Source organism: Uloborus diversus, chromosome 6 (assembly GCF_026930045.1).
Source record: "Uloborus diversus isolate 005 chromosome 6, Udiv.v.3.1, whole genome shotgun sequence".
Classification (NCBI taxonomy): Eukaryota; Metazoa; Arthropoda; class Arachnida; order Araneae; family Uloboridae; genus Uloborus; species Uloborus diversus.
The window spans coordinates 93,030,284-93,047,151 of record NC_072736.1 but is presented as its reverse complement, the minus strand read 5'-3'; the positions used below and the strand labels follow the sequence as shown (position 1 = coordinate 93,047,151).

General features: G+C 33.2%; 1 protein-coding gene across 1 annotated transcript in view; it reads right to left on the bottom strand.

Moving 5' to 3' along the window:
- Window positions 1-16,868, bottom strand: part of LOC129224868 (potassium voltage-gated channel subfamily H member 2-like) — a 174,990-nt gene that overhangs the window by 30,233 nt on the left and 127,889 nt on the right. Inside the window, exon 6 of the mRNA XM_054859414.1 lies at window positions 9,368-9,595. Within this exon, the coding sequence (XP_054715389.1) occupies window positions 9,368-9,595 (228 nt within the window). The remainder of the gene's footprint in view (window positions 1-9,367; window positions 9,596-16,868) is intronic.

The window sequence follows — 16,868 nt, the reverse complement described above, 5'->3', positions numbered from 1 at the left end:
TCTAACGCCTTACCGATAAGGCCACCACGAATAGCCAACTTCTAATTGCAGCATATTTCAGTCATTGATAAGGCCTTGTGTAAAAAAAATTCTCGTTTCTAATTAAATTTCATCAAATTAATTTTGACATACTGCAACATATCAAGGTTTCGCTTTCAGTATAGTTTACAAGATAAATAACTTAAACTTCGATCTTTGATATACATAATGAATACAAAAAATATGCATGGCACATTCTATATCACAAACTTGAACACAGATACAAAAGATATACACAAAACGCATGATTCATTTTAGGAAAAAACACTCAAGCAAATGTATTTATACGTATAAACTTGAACATACATAAAAAAATCTAGTAAAAAAATTTAATACATGGTTAAACCTTAAAATTTAGAGGAACTTACACCTAACGAATGATTGGAAAAAAAAATAATATATTTCTGTGTAAAAAAATTCAAAACTTTTCACCTGTTTCATTAGTGTTATTTTCATTGTCATTTGAAAATGATCAATATAAATAAAAGTAACAGAAGTTAAAAAGGATCAAAGTAATAATAAGTGTTATAGTTTTGTTAAGTCACTGCTTTAATTAAGGTTATGTTTTTTGTGGTTATGAAGTAATTTGAAGTCATATGTATAGTTAGTTTCATTTAACCAATTTATCAAAATTAAAGGTGCAAATAAGCAAGATATAATCAAGTGTTCGTCTTAGTTTTATATTTGAAGCGAATTAATACATAAACGTTCGTTTCGTTAAAAATGTAGTCATACAAAGTATACAATACAATTTAAAAGTACATCTTTTTTTCCCCGCAAAAAGTCTAATTGCATAAGCCGCAAAATTAATTACACATAAAATAATAAATATAAGAACTTTGTATGACGTGTTATCTTATTTGTTAAGAAGGTAAATTTAGAAAGAAAAAATAATTTGAATTTTGACATTAATTAACATTGAATTATGTTTTTCGCAATCACGAGTGTGTGTGTGTGTGTTTGTGTCTGTGCAGGTATGAGTGTGTGGGTATGTGTGTGTAGGTGTGTGTGTGTATGCATGTGTGTGTGTGTGTCGGTGTCTGTGTATGTATGCGTGTGTGTGTAGGATATGGACGCAACCTGGAGACGGTTTTCGCTAGAGGAGCAGCATCGTGAGGTCGGTCGACGATGCTGCTGCAGAGGGAGGCGGGCGAAAATAAAATCAGCATAACGTCAAGGACAGTCAAGTGAGAACAATAAGCAATGTGATTGCTCAAAAAAAAAAAAAAACTATTTTTTTATTATATGCTCCACCTTATACTATTAATACCAAATTTTGACGTAAAAATGTAAAAATAATTTTAAAAAAAAGACATGTATTCATTTTCAAATATATTACTTTAGAACTGTGTGCAATAGGATGAGTAGAAACGGTTCCATTTGCACTACGACAAGGGTATAATAAGACTGTGTGAAACTTTTTGAGGCAATACGCGAAAAGAGACTTCTTCAACTGATGTGCGAATACTTGTAAACGTGGTTTTAAGCTCAGTATTTCTGATTTCATTCAGACTGTCAGTAAATTGTTTAGTGGCGCCAGATGTCTTGTGACGTCAAAAAGCAGCTTATTTACCCACGCCTCGTTTTTAAGGGTGATATTTTTCAAAATTCATATTTAATGTTCTTGAATTTAATATAGGTGAATTTGAGAAATTCATAGCAATTGTCATCATATTTAGAGGTGAAAAGTTGTCATCCTTACAGTAAGTTTATTACAATATATTGTTGAAACAATTGATATTATCGTAGAGAACCATTTCAGTATTTCTATCAATGCAACTGATTGTTTTAAGAACGATATTATAGTAGCTTCCTGCATCCATTAAAAACGAAGATGAAGTTGTAAGTTACAGTACAGATTTCAAATTGAACTATTTCCTCAAAAGGGTTACTCAAAAGCTTCCATGAGTAATAAATCAAAAAGATTTTCACTACAAAAGTTATTTTAAAGTAATGAAAATTATTCATGTTTGTGCTGACACATGTAAAGCTTTTCAAAGTAAAACTTGCATGAAGTGATTTGATGATTTAAACTTTTAATTTTGCATTGAAATTTACATTCCTGTATAAACTAAACAACATGTAAGGAAGAAAATTTTCTTTTTGAAAACAAGGTTATTAAAATTCGTAGCAGCATAAAAGGGTTTTAAATTTATATAACACATAATACGCACATAATTGGAAATGTTTTCTCAAAAGCAAAATTTAGTAGAAATGTAGAAAGCATTTAAGTTATAAAAATTCAGTTCAGATCCAACCATAGCTAAGATTAGAGAAATTTTTTAACGCACAACAAAGTTTCTCACGCATTGAAAATCCGAAATTTGCCATAAAAATTTAGTCAAGCATGTTTTCACCCCTTGTATTTTAAATAAAAATTTGCTACCGTGAAAAAACGAGAAAAAAAAGGGGACAACGTGGGATTTTTTAAGATGGTTAACTCAAAATGTCAAGATGTTTACTCAAAACAGAGTAAAATCCCGTTACAACGGACATCAAAACTAAACTAAACTAAACAGCGTAGTAGCCCAGGACTATATTTTAGTAAAACAGATGTTTCGGTTATGTGGTCAGTCGAACACAAAACTCCCACGGTTTAGTTCCCAACCACAGGGGTGCCCACAGGAGGGGGGGGGCGGATTATGGCGCAAGTTGGGCCAACAAATTTTTAGGGGGGATTTTTAATTTTTTTTAAAACTTTTTTTATTCAAATTTAAAAATTGATTTCTTTTTAATTTAAATTATTTATTTTATTTTATGTCATTCTGTTCATATTTCATTTCCTTTATTTATTTAGTTTGTATGTGTGTTTGTATGTCATTGGCGGTAGTACAGAACTTTTCAAAAAAAAAAAATAATAATAATAATACTAGCAATTAAAAATAAATTAAATAAAAAATATTTAAAATAATAAATTAAATAAAAAATGTTTTTATAATAAAGAAATATTTAAAAAAAATTTAAAATATTAACGAAAATTATTAACATTTTCAAAGATAACTAAAAAATAAAGGGAACAAGGATTGAGAAAAATCTTGGAGAGGGGAGGGAGAATTTGCACCATTGAACTTCGGGGGGGAGGGCACCACTGCCTAACCATGCTTGGTACAATTTTATCGACCTACTTTAAGGGACCACAAACGTTTTTCGTTGTCTCGGAAACTTCATTGTAATGGAATTCAAGTAATGTAATGGAAATTTAGCCGAGACTGAAAATTTATTTCATTAAAATGCATACTTCGGCGTAAAAAGATTAATATTCGTTGTAAAGAGATATCAGTACAGTCCGCATTTTTCTTTTCTAGCCATCTTTCATTTCATTTTTTTTGAAGCCATTCTGTTTTTAGAATCTATCACCATTATTGTCTTCATTGCTTTTGTATTCACACCTCAAAAATTAATCTCACTAGACTAAATTTAAAGTAATATTTTAACACTTGAAAAAAAAAGCATAGCCCTATATCTCTATTTTCATATATTATCGCTGACTGTAATGCCGTGGGCACGTAAATGGCAGTATCTGCAGAAATGAGTTTTCGAGATATTTGAAGAAATGTATTGGATTCAATACTAACAATAAGAAAATGTTGAAATGGGGTCGTTTCCAAAATTTTAAAAGTATTTTCTTCTAAAAGAGCATGCTTAAAAACACAGTATCTGACCATTTTTTAAATAATTTGTTTAAGTTTAATATTAAAAAAAATGCTTTCATTGTTTATACTTCTGCCGATGACATCACAAATGATGATATGCCATTCAGTGTTGCTATTCACAGAACAAAATATTTTATTCGCATTTTACTCACGTGTATTGGCAACGATATGGTTGATAGCAAGCGTAGAGCGCAATTTTAATTCACTTCTTGTTTATCATAACGTGGAAACACGATAGAAAGATGCGACAAAGTGCATCATTTATGACGTCATCAAGACCACGCTTTGTTTCAAAAATCGGACATTTAAAAATATTAATTAAAAGATAACCGTTGGGAAAATGAAAGTATTTTCTGAGTCCATGCTATTATTTTTTTTGCTTATTCTATCAATTTCAGTGACAAAAAGTACTACTTTTGACTGAAGGAAACAACCCCATTAGACGTTTTTTTCGCACCTTTTTTTTTTGCAGCGGAAACCAAATAAGCAAGTTTGTGTATAACAAAGCTAACGTACAATAGCTGACAAAAATGCAAAAAAAAAAAAAATAATAAATAAATAAATAAATAAATAAATAAAGAAAGAAAGAAAAATTGGCAGTTGCTTTCCTTTACCTGCCCACAGCAATGTAATCCTATGATTTTTCTGTCTTTCCTAGTCTCCCACTTCGTCCGGGACTTTGATTAAAAAAAATATGGAACAAAACAGGATAAAGAAGTCGATTAACTTGATTGACCAATAATTAGTTATCTTCACATAACTACCTCTCTTGCAGAGTGATTCTGGTGATCGATTTTTGTCAGGCCCTTGGGAGTCATTTCTCACAACTAATGGGATCAGTTACAGACCTCAAAAACATTTGTCACTGTCAGAAATCAAGAAGTCAGCTTTTCATAAAGAGATGGCAGAAAACTCATTTCTAGCAAACGAACTATCTTGTCCGGTTTATGTGAGGATTAAATAAATTATTCACATAAGGAAATCAACGTTCATACATTTGAGAAATGACATTCTATCCCCGGTAGTTTTATACTTCTTAAATACATAAAACACTCGCTAATAACGTTTAAATTCTTATGTTAAGTTAGAGTAAAATTGGCATGCTGCTTGATTTTAAAAGTGTGCTTAGTTTTCTTTTAATAAGTCGGGGGGTTTTCTCAATATCTTGTGCGAGTGTAACCACTTTCCGCGGGGCAACGCGTATCACACACAGTAAAACGATTCCGAAGCGTCGCAGATTATTTCCGGGAATCATTCCTTGATTTCAAAAGTTTCTACGAGTTTCCTGTGAAAAGCAAGTATGTTTGCGAAAACGCTTCCTGAATTGCTATAAGTTGCACAAACGCAGGTTCTTACAGTAGTAAAGAATATTTTTATCTATCAGTGCCAAAATATACCCAGTGTTTTTATTAAGTGTTTTGACTTTTGTTTTATTACGGCCCGCCAAAAATGACTATTCTCAAAATGAGAGAGAAATGCAGCTTTGCAAGGCTTGCAGGTGAATAAGGTGTTCGGTTTTTGCTTGCAATTCTGCGTAAGATGAGGGCACATTTGCTAAAACACTTTAGGGCGCATTTGCTAAACGCCGAGTTTTTCTAAAAAGTTACTGTCTTTTATTGGGAAGGTTTCTGAGCTATTCAAGGCGATGCCAGGTTAGTTTTATCAGGATAAAAGTCGGAAGGTTACCGACTTTTAGAGGGAAACTTTCTTGTTTTTTACCAGATATGGTACTGGCAGAATTTAGACACATTAGATGACTATTATTTTCCTGGAATATCCCTAAACTTGTTTACAGTAGAGGAAGGTTTACTGCTCTTCTATTGGCTGCCATAAACCTCTTTAAATTATAATAAACTGTGCATTTTCTAGAATATTACTATTATTATGTGCGAAAACTTTTAATTCACTTTATTGAAACGGCAAAAAATGTAACCCTCAGTAAGGAACGCCAAAAGTTTTTGTGTTTAGATTAACATACACACACACACAAAAAAAAAAAAACTTTTTTGCATTGTGTATGCAAAGTATGTAATTGTTGCTTACCTTAAAATCTTTTTTCGCTTTGTCCTATAGTATTTAGGAATGTCCTATATTTCACAAACAAGTCACAGATCTAAGACATCCAAATCGCTGTTTCTCTATTTGACAATTCTTTCCATTCTTTCAACTTTGTGCTACTAGTACTCGAGAAGTAAAAAATATTCATTTTTAAAACGGAAAAGTTGTTTGTAGTTGAAAGGGATCTAGTCTTTAAAAACCTACACATAGACATCGAATAGTTTTCCTTTGTCCTAATATTTGGTTCTATTATTTGCTCCTGGTGAATCCCTACGTTTTTTTACTTAATTTTTCTTTTTTAAATCTGTGGAGTTTGAATAGCTGTTTTTTTTTCATAGGGCAGATAATTTAATAAAAGTGTTGCTTAAGAGGTTCATAGTGACCTTTTTTGTCTAAATAGTTAGGAAAAATTTTCTTTCTATGAAGGAAAGCAACAGTTTCGAATAATTATTGTTTAAGTCAATCCAGGAAAAGGAGTTACCATCATTGTTTTAAAACTGTTTGAATTTAACCTATGTTAAAATTTAAAAAGAAGTGAAATACAAAAACATTTCAAACAATTCTTGGTTTGAGACACAAGCCGCCAAGGATGACAATCCGGCGCCATTTCTTAAATGAGATTTTTGAGAAAGTGCATTTACTTCTGTGGTAAATAACTACAGAGTACTTTATAAAAGCTTGGTTAGCACAAGTTTTTCACAACGATAATGTGTTCTGGTTTTGAATAAAAGCATAAGATACATTTGAAGATAAAGATTATTGAAAGAAAGCCATGTACAAACTTACTCTATTTGGTAAGCTCATAAAAAATTTACCGATGAATGTATTCTCTGGGTTAGCTTTCTATATACATCGCAAAGTGATAAAAATATTCATTGCTTTTTTAAAAAAAATACCAACTCAAAAAAGGTTGAAGAGTGCTTAAGCTCAATTTGCTCAAACCTACGTCAATGAAGCACTTGCAGATGAAAAAATAAAAATAGTTAGGAAAAGATTGTAGCTAAAAGTATCTCCATAAAAGTTGTTTGTAACGACTTTAAAAATAAAATCAACCGCGTGTCAATCATAACAGCTTACCACACTAGAATATTTCTCTTGTGGTAATGAGAAGCAAGTGAGCATTGTGTGCTAAGTCAGTAATGGACATAAAACCTTTGCGAGTTTTGGTCCACAGACCTTTGGAATACGAATCTAGCGCTTTACTTGCTTTAAGTATATTGCTTGTATCTAATCTAAATCTAGAATCTAGTTCTTGTGTTTTTTATGGCAAAAGACATTATATGACACTTACATGTATGTTCAGAGAGCAAGCAATCAAGCTTGAACCTTAAGGTTCTTTGAGCTTAGAGGTAAAGCATTGGACTTTTCTACCAAATGTAAGTGGATCAAATCCCGCCAAAATACTGATAAAATATTCACATTCACACTACTCACTCGCTTCACGCAAGCCAAACCCTTAGCAATGAAAAACATAACAGGATCAGTTATGAAGAAGATGCTTTGTAACAACCCTGATGCACGTACTGCCTGACCACCGTTGAGATGGAAAGGGTAATGTCCAGCTTACTGGCAGAAATGGACTCATCGATTAGTTTTCAAGGGTACCAGATTTTACAGATGTGTGCTAAGCAGAGCTAAATTAAGCAGATCTCATACAGCGGTGGATCCACATGGGGGCGATTGAGGCGATCGCCCCCCCCCCCCCCAAATGTTTGTAAATTCAAAAAAATTCTGGGAAACGGTCACCAAACTCTCTTTTTACCCCCCCCCCCCCCAACACATCACAAAAAATCACCTACAACTGTATTTTTATGACTTAAATTCCAAAAATTTTCCAGAGGATAGTCCTTTAACATCATCTGTCCAATGTCGTCGAAGATCGCCAAAATTTTGAATTTTTAGTGCTTCGATTTCGAAACTATCGGCGGAATCGGAAATTGTCGTTAATGTTCAATTGCGTTTTTAGAACTTCAATTCTCGAAAAAGTTCGGGGGAGAGCTTTCGAGCCTGAACCCCTTCCCTAACATCAATGAAGATCCACTAACATTACGTTTTTCAAGCTTCAATATCGAAAAGTTGAGGGATAGCTCCTGACCCTCATCTTTACCCTTAACGCTACCAAAGATGGTCAACCATCGTATTTCAAGGCCCTATTTCCGATGGAAAGTTCCAAACCTCATTCCTTCCCCTTATATCATACAAGATGGCTTACGACTGGGTCTTCAGGACTTGAATTTCGAAAAATTTCCGAAAAGGAGCCCACATATCCTTCTTTCTTCATCTTTCAACATCATTCAAAGATCGTATAAAACAGCGTTTTTGGATCTCCTTCATTGTAAAGTTTCTAGGGAAAAGCTCTGAATTCCATGCCTTCTGCTATGTCATCAAGAGTGGCCTACAATTACGTTTTTTGGACTTCAATTCCGAAATTTTTTTCCGGGGGAAAGCCCCCGAACCCCCTGGTTTTTACCTTCAATAAAGACATTTAAAATTGCGTTTTCGAAGCTCTAATATCAAAAAACGACTGAATTCCTGATCCTCCCCCTTCAAGATCTCATCCTTTCCCTTCAAGAAACCAAACAACTGTTTTTTCGAAAACCCTTAAATTTCGAATTAGTTTCGGAGGGGGACCTCCAAGACTCTTTTTCTTATTAACCACAAAATAGTCTAAATCTTCTTTGAATGGGGAATCAGATCTTGGACCTTGGGCAGTCGCTTTATCTTGTTATCCAATAGTTAAAGAAAGATTATTAAATTCATATCTTGATACTGAAACATTTCTTTTATAAGGAAAAAATACAATTGAGGACCTAAATGGCTACTGAAGATAGTTTACGAGTCCTGAAACGAACCAAAAACTGAAGGGTTGAATTTGGTAATAGATCCAGAATATTAGTAGAAATTGTTTTTCTTTTTTTTTTTTTCAATTTTTATTCTTTGTACTCGAAATACTAGTAACTTTCATTCAAACTCTAAACGATTTTCATTATTCGAAAGAAAAAAAAACATCATGCTTCATTTCTTAAACTTTTTTAAATTTTATTTACATTAGTCATCCCCCTCCCTATAATGCATTACTCAATCGCCCCTCCCAACAGGAGCGTCTGGATCCGCCACTGGTTCATGAACTAAACATGAGCATAAAATTTTTATTCCTCCTCCCCCCCTCATTGAGAGAGAGATACGTCTTAATTGGGAGATACGTCTTAATTGGAAGATACGTCTTAATTGGACGTTTGCCAATTCCATAGCAGCCGTGGGCAGGCATAACTGAGAACTGATTTATGTGTTAGACACATTCTGCCACGGGCAGGTAAACGATAATATCAGCAGAATTGAGTTTTTGAGGCATTTGAAGAAACGCATTTTGGATTCAATACCAGAAATAGGAAAATGTTGGAATTTGACGTTCTTTTCGCGCTTTTATTCCCAGGGAAACTAAATACGCAAGCTTGTACAGTAAAGCTAAGGAGCAATCGATGGCAAAACTGCAAAAAATTTAAAAATGAAATACTTTCAGCTACTGCTCTTTACCTGCCAAACGGCAGTATTGCTGTATCTTTGCCTGAAATGCAAAATAAATGAGTCAGTAAAGAAGAGAAGAAACTAGTGCTTACTAGAGAACTGTTTCGAGCGGGAATTATCACTTCCGGCATCTGGACAGTCCCTTGGGGATGCATAGTCACCCCTGGTGGATTGAGAATCCTGGTCCCGGTTAGCACCTAGGGTCACGACGTGGCTCCTTGATCTTGCCTGAGTAGAGTCCGGAGACTCGACAGTAAGCTCCTGATCCTCCTGATTGGTTCGACCCCTGGAAAACTTGAGGCGCATCTTCTTCAGACGATCTGCAGAAGTGGGAAGTACACATACAAATATCATCAGTAATCTCTTTCGAAGCTCTACGATAGATAACTGGGGAAACAATTAAGGGTCGAGTAGGCGCAGCACATGGGACACATTGCTAGTTTGTGGAGTCACAAATTAGAGATAAGTCAACGCATCTTTTTCGCTTAATTTGTATAGCTACAAGTTGCACGCGATAGAAAGTGTTAGAAGTTAAATTGTCTTTTGTGGTTGTGTAATATTGTTTTATAAAAATACATGCATCACATTAAAACTGACGAAATGGATATACTATAATTTTTATGAGTATCAATGCTCTTTAATGTAACATGATGGCATTTATTTTGTATTTTTATACATTTTCTTAAAGTAATTATTAACGTGATCAGCTGAATATAAAGTAATTTTTATACAACAAAACTTGATTCGTTTAGGTACTCTTTTTTAATACATGTTACTTTGACTTTAAATACCTCATAAAAAATCATTTATGCTTAAAAACAAATCCGTGTATAGATGAGTATAAAAATCACTTATCTTAAAAAGTCATATCTATTCTTGTTCTAATTATTTGACATTAATGATAAATTTTAGTAAGAAAAATGACATTGTGTCATTAAAATTGAAAAAAAAAAAGTTATAATCATACTAATGTAAAAGTGTCATCTTCAACAAGGCACAATTAATATATGTGTTGCTTTTATACTACCTTATTTTATCATAAAATGCAAAGTAAGCCTTGAAAATTGATTTTCAACCCATAAGGATTCCAATTTTTTGAAAAGGGAAACCAATTTTTACAATAACCCCACACGATGTCATTTTGTACGAATGCTCTGCATGTTTTGGAATCATCAACTCAGAGGTTGGGCAAAAAAAACCCTTTAACAATGACTCCAAACTTTTTGAAAAATATAACCCGCACCCTTTAATGGTTCTATACACTTTAGAGGAGATTGTTAGCTTACTACAACAGAGTTCTATGACACTTCGGAGATACATTAACCTCTCTTTTCACTTCAGTTGTTTCACTCGTTGTGGAAAAAATTTCTTCAAAAAAAAGACTCCTTATGTCTCGTGAAGTAACTCGTCCTCTATAACGATTCCATACTACGATATGAAACAACTAACTACTCTGAGATTGTTTAAACGTGAAAGTGTCATTCAGAAGACCCTAAAACTTAACTCTTAATGTACAGTGCTGGCCAAATTATTAAACTAAGACTGTTTTAAAAGCAAATTCTTTACTGATTACATAGCTTGAGACGCATTAACGAACAGTGAAATAATTATCTAATACTTAGTATGCATTCCCTTGTTCTTGATGAGCATTTTAAGTCTTTTTGGCATACTTTTCACAAGGTTTACACCATTTCTTAACTTTTTAAAAAAGGAGGTAAAAAATTGTTTATACTCACTATTATATGTACTCACATACACATCCTCACTAATTACCTAAAACTAACTTCAAATATAGCAGAACACACTAATAAAAAGAACTAGTGAACTGTTTAAGCAGACAGTGCTGCCACCTGCAAACATTAAGTTATGCTAAAATAACGTAATAGTCAGTGTAGAGTATGTACTTTACTTTAACAGTAAAATAAATAGTATTTTAGAACAAATAGTGTACAAAAAAACAAAAAAAAAAAAACTCTTTAGTCTAATAATTAGGCCAGCACTGTATCTATTACTCTCAAGTTTTCTCCGGTGATTTTAGCCTCGTTTCTTGTGAAAAAATTCTGCAAACAAATTGCGTTGCCTGCATTTAAAAAATGCGTATGAAATATCAGTGCAAGACTTTCAGCAAACTAAAAAATATATATGGAAATTGAGTTCTTTAACAGAAGTAAAAAATAGTTTTATGGTTGACTCTTGATAGAGCTTACGAAAAATTCACGTGAATAAACAGAAATTAATTTCTAAAAATTACATTTAATTAAATCAAGGGAATAAGTTATAGAAAAATCAAAAGGATATTTACAAGACCTGCAGATGCTATAGAAGAGCTGTGTGTGCTATATTGCAATTTTTTTGTCGGTTTAAGACATTTTTCTTATAAAATGTAAGGAACATCTTTACATTTTATTTAAAAAGAGTGCAATTACACCTTCAGAAAATCTATAAATAATGTGTGAAAATAAAATAAATCACTTTAAAGGTGCCGATTAGATAAAAGAGATATCAAGGTGGAAACCTTTTTTGGGTAGAAGAATTTGTATAATGCTGATGAGAGAGAGGGGAAAATGTGTATATATTGGGTCAGTTAGGGTAATAGGAAATATGTGGTAGATGAAAAAAACTCAACTACTACACTTGTGGTAACTTTCAACAGTAAACTGTTGGTGAGTGAGGACTTGGTTCAAATGGAAGACTTTCTGATAGTTAGGCATGTTTCCAAGCAATTCTGTGGGTGACATCATTATTTGAAGATGACACTATGAAAAAAATTGTTTAATAAAGTAAAGTGATCATACATTTTTCTCTCTAGCAGGTCAACAAACGTGAAGTAATTGGTTTCAGCTAACTTTACTTGTCTTGCGAAAATCTGCTAAAACCATTTTGTTGTAAATTTTACCTTCTCAGCTGTTTTTGATGAGAAAGTTGAGTATTTCCATTCATCCAAGAAATCCTGTAATCAGGGGTAAATGGAAACAACATAGGTTTTTCATTCTTCCATTTTCTTTTCTTTTTTTTTTTGGAAAACTTCACTTTGATGTAAATTAAACCTTTGTGTGTATTTTATATAAACTCAGTCCGTAGTTAAATTTTTTGTATGGTTTTTCCTCTTTAATGATGTCAGATTACGATCCTTCTTAAATAGTTCAGTGGGTTCCATGCGACCTACGTGTGACAGTTTGATTATTGTTGATGCTAAACCTCTTAAGCATTTAAACGGATTGTGTGTATTAGCTTATCTACCTACATCAGCCTAACAAAAGTGGGGAAACAAAGTGGGGTGTTTAAATTCACTCCAAAGTCTTTGGGGTAAAAGGAAAAACTCTGGGCAAAAAGAATTAGGAATTCATTCGCTAACAAACAGCCATTAAGTGTAATTTTTCATACCAGTTACTCTCAGAAAATTTCACAAGAATCACTCACAAGAGTCTTGTACACAATGCACGAAATTTTATCGCTCAATTTTTCCAGAAGAAAGGAAAGAATCTTAAGTTGAAACATGGAAATCCTGTTTATTTTTCCTTCAACTAATACTGCATCATTTAGTAGTTATAAACTTTTAAATACAGTTCAAGATTTTAATTAATTAGTGAACTATGTTAGTATCACCAAAATTCTTTTGTATTTGATTTCAATTCAGAACGTTAAATCTTTTTAACGTAGCATCGTTAGCAAAATTCATGTGAGGTAAAAAAGTGGTTTCATATTTCCGATACACCCATATGCATACACATTAATTAAACATCATATTAACTGTAAACTTCAGATAGGAGTCTATAAAGTAACTACGCATCATAAAATGTCAATATCTTTCTTTTGCTTACCCAAATCTTAAGGGGAGTCTGAACCCCTTATACCGTCAATGTGAATTTGCACAGGTTTATGTACCTTTTTCTGAAAATCTATTAAAGATACAATTATGAAATGTTTTCTGTACCTTAAGTAGACTCAATTCTCTATACTGAAATAAAATTTTACAGAAAGAAAGCTTATTTTTTTTAAATTCTAGTGTGAGTCACTGTATTTTTTTCAAAAAATGCCATTTTACAACACGAAATCAGCTCTATAAAAAAATACTTTTCGAATTTGAGAACAAATTTCATTTAGTATATGCAATTAGATGCATGGAATAGGTGGTAAAAATTACAAAGCACAACACAATTTAGTTTCTGAGAAAGAAGAACATTTTGTTTCAAAAATACCATTTCGAGATATTGCAACTTAAAGAGGAAAATCATGCCTCATCAGAATAGGTTTAAGTTTTTTAAACCTTATTTTAACTTACTTCTAATATGAGCACGATCAAGAAGTTTGTATCATTAAAAAAGTATTGAAATGAAGTTTCAAAATACCTAAAAATAAAAAAAAAAACGAATTTTCGAAAGTATTTAAGATACTGACTCCCCTTAAGCAATTGCAGTTTAAGTTCTTCAAATACCAGTACGCTTAATGCAAATGTGCGATTCCCAGGCCATCATTTTCGGCATATAGAGCACCTGAATACATTAATATACTACGAATGAACGCCAGTACGCTTATGATTCTAATATTCTGTCGCAGCTATAGCTATTGATTGTCACACGATATTAATGCGGTTTCATGAATAAATAAATGTCATTCTGCACCGAACTGCAACATGTTGCCAAACACTTGACTGTTGACCAACATGTGAGAGCAACGTAGCGCCATTTGAATATTTTATGTAGCCTTGATGTCATCAAACAGGCCATTGTCAATGAAAGCGATGACATTCATTTTATATGGGTTAATGAATGCAATGGTGGATCAACCGTTAATTAATTTTTTTTTTATTTGGTATTAATTTTTTAAGCTTTTGTTAAACTTGCTCTGTCTTGGGTGGGACAAGTTTTACGAGAGATGCCAAAAATAAAAGTGAATAATAACAATTATAAAGTTAGTTATTTATAAAGTTATAAAAAATTAACTTCAATGCTGAACTTAAGCAGGTTTAGTGTTGTGAATAACGGACTTTTGAAAATCTTCCCTTAAATGCATGATTTAAAAAAAAACACTTCAAAATATGTTCTTTGGCTTTAAACTTTTGTTCAAGAGAAAAATACATAAAAAATAATTTATTTAGGGATGATTTACGGTTAAACAACCACTTGGCTTTTGGAGTTGAACTTGGATCATTATTGTTTTGTCGTACTAATATGAAAATTCTACTCCTTATTCAGGTACATAAAAAGTAAAAAAGTCATGATTATAACATCTATCCCTCTTGTTCAAAAATCACTTACCAATGATTAATATAAAAAAACTGACAGCAATCATGCATTATGTGATGAACATATTGCAATGAGACAAAAACTCATTATCATTTAAAACAGAAAAACACAAGTTGTTCTTAAAATCGTTCTGTTACAAACAGAACTACTTTCTGTACCGACTCCTTCGGCTTGCATGAGGCGTCTAGTTCTAAAGAAGCCAGAGTGCAATTAGATTTTCTGAACTGGAAAGCAAAGCAGATGTGTTAGTTAGAAAATGTGGAATCGCCTTCTATGCAGAAGCAAAATGCATTGGATCCTAGATGCAGTTAATGTCATGTTTGGGAACTAGGCATTGGTTAAAAAGCTTGAATTGTCGAAGTCACCTAGTAGAAAATATTGACCTTGTCGTTTAGAAAGATCTCTTCTCTGCGGGGAAAATATTTCAGTTTTAATACTTTAAGGCGCTTTGAAAACGAAATCTGAGGTAAAAAAGATCTATGCGTTTTCAAATTGTTCAGCAAGTAGATAAATGACAATGCATAGTGAAATGAAACATCGGGACATTTCTTGCACTACAAATGATGAGAGCCGAATATTGTGTTCAAAGCACTGATATGAATGAACATGGAAATTGCGACGGTAATCCAACTCCATTTAGCATCAATACTCTTGCCCACTTCTGCCAACTCTCCAAGAAGAAATCAAAACTCTTAACATCAGGACTCAACATACCAGACACATGTTTTCCAAACGCTCATTTTAAAAATAATGAATTGAAACCCCCCCCCCTCAAATTTCAAATGCGACGGACCCCCAACTTGTAAATCCGCCAGATTACCTTAGTTTTGCTTCTCAGAAGGCTTTAATATATATATATGTAAAAACGATAAATTATTCAATGGATAACGTTAAAAGATTTGATGATCATTTCGAAGTCAACCAATGATCCAAAGTAAAAAAATCAAGCAAACATTATCTTCCACTGCCGTCCTGTGATAGGTTTGATTGTAGAAACACCGAGAAAGAGTATACATAAAATTGCTACATTAATACCGCTTCAAAGACTGAAAAATGCCAATAGTATAAAACGCACACTGCTTCTGGTTTTATTAGAGGTGTTAAGATTCATCAGAAAATTTGCTCTCTCCACAAAAAACTTATCAGATATCTAAACTAAAACATCCATCATGCTTGAAAACTTTACTTTGGTAGAGTCTTTTTTTTTTCTTTAAGGAAGCCTCCGAGTCATTTTAGGAACCGAGGTATGAGCTTTTTGCGCTTCGTGATACACTCAGTTAAAATAGCTGTTCAGAGAAGAGATCTGACTTGTTAGTAACCAAGGACAGCGTACATTTTCAGCGTGCAGTACAGAGCATAGGGTTGCCAACTTGTTGAACCGCATTTCGCTCCCCCAAACTATATCGTTTTCAAGACGAAAAATGTACACAAGTAATTACAACGATTTTAATCTTTCAGCTCAGAAAACTGTCACATCATGCGTCATTGTATCATATTAACAGCAAAATGCCGACAGGTAAAGATGACAGTCACTACCACTATGATGACTGAATTTAAGTGTCTTTTATGTAGCATGATTCAGCGAATAATCCCGTTGTAAATGCTGCTAATAAACTTATCTTTTCATCAGGGTTGCCTACGGGGGAGAGGGGAGATTCTAATCGAGCCACTAAAGTTTTTAGGGGTGATTTTTGACGATATGTGTCTCATTTTTTTGGAGGAGGAGGAGGAGCATAAAAGTAAAAGATAGGTTAAGGAAATGATGTAGTATATTTGAGTTGAAATTTGTTGATTCTTTGAACCACGTTTTTCTGCATCTCACAAAAAAATAACTCTTCTTCCAAGTGTCATTGCATGTTTTGAACCATGTTTTCCTAAATACCACCCAACCTAAACTTCAGTCACAGGAAAGAGATATTAGGAGTAAACGAAAAATTGCGCCCATTGGCGACATCAGTCACGTGCTTAGCATGGACAGGAACAAATTAGTGCCAAGCAGACGGCAAATGTGAATCCTAATTGGTTATTATTATTATTATTATTATTATCATTATTATTTTACAAAGAGAAAATCCCCAAAACTGGCATAGGTACAAACCTTATGAAAAATGTTTTGCTTACTTTCGGTCTATATTCCGTGAACAGAGCGTGGTATATTGGATATGTGGACATCTACTAATCTATGGGCCACCACGATTTTTGAAGTAAAAGTTCTAATGTCATTGCCCAAGAAGTGTCATGAGTTGGCAACCCCAGGTCAGTTAGTCAAGAGAGGTACGGTCGCAGGCAAACTATCTACCTCTAGGTCGGTAAAGTAAGAGATGTGAGCGGGTTAGTGGCAGAAAGC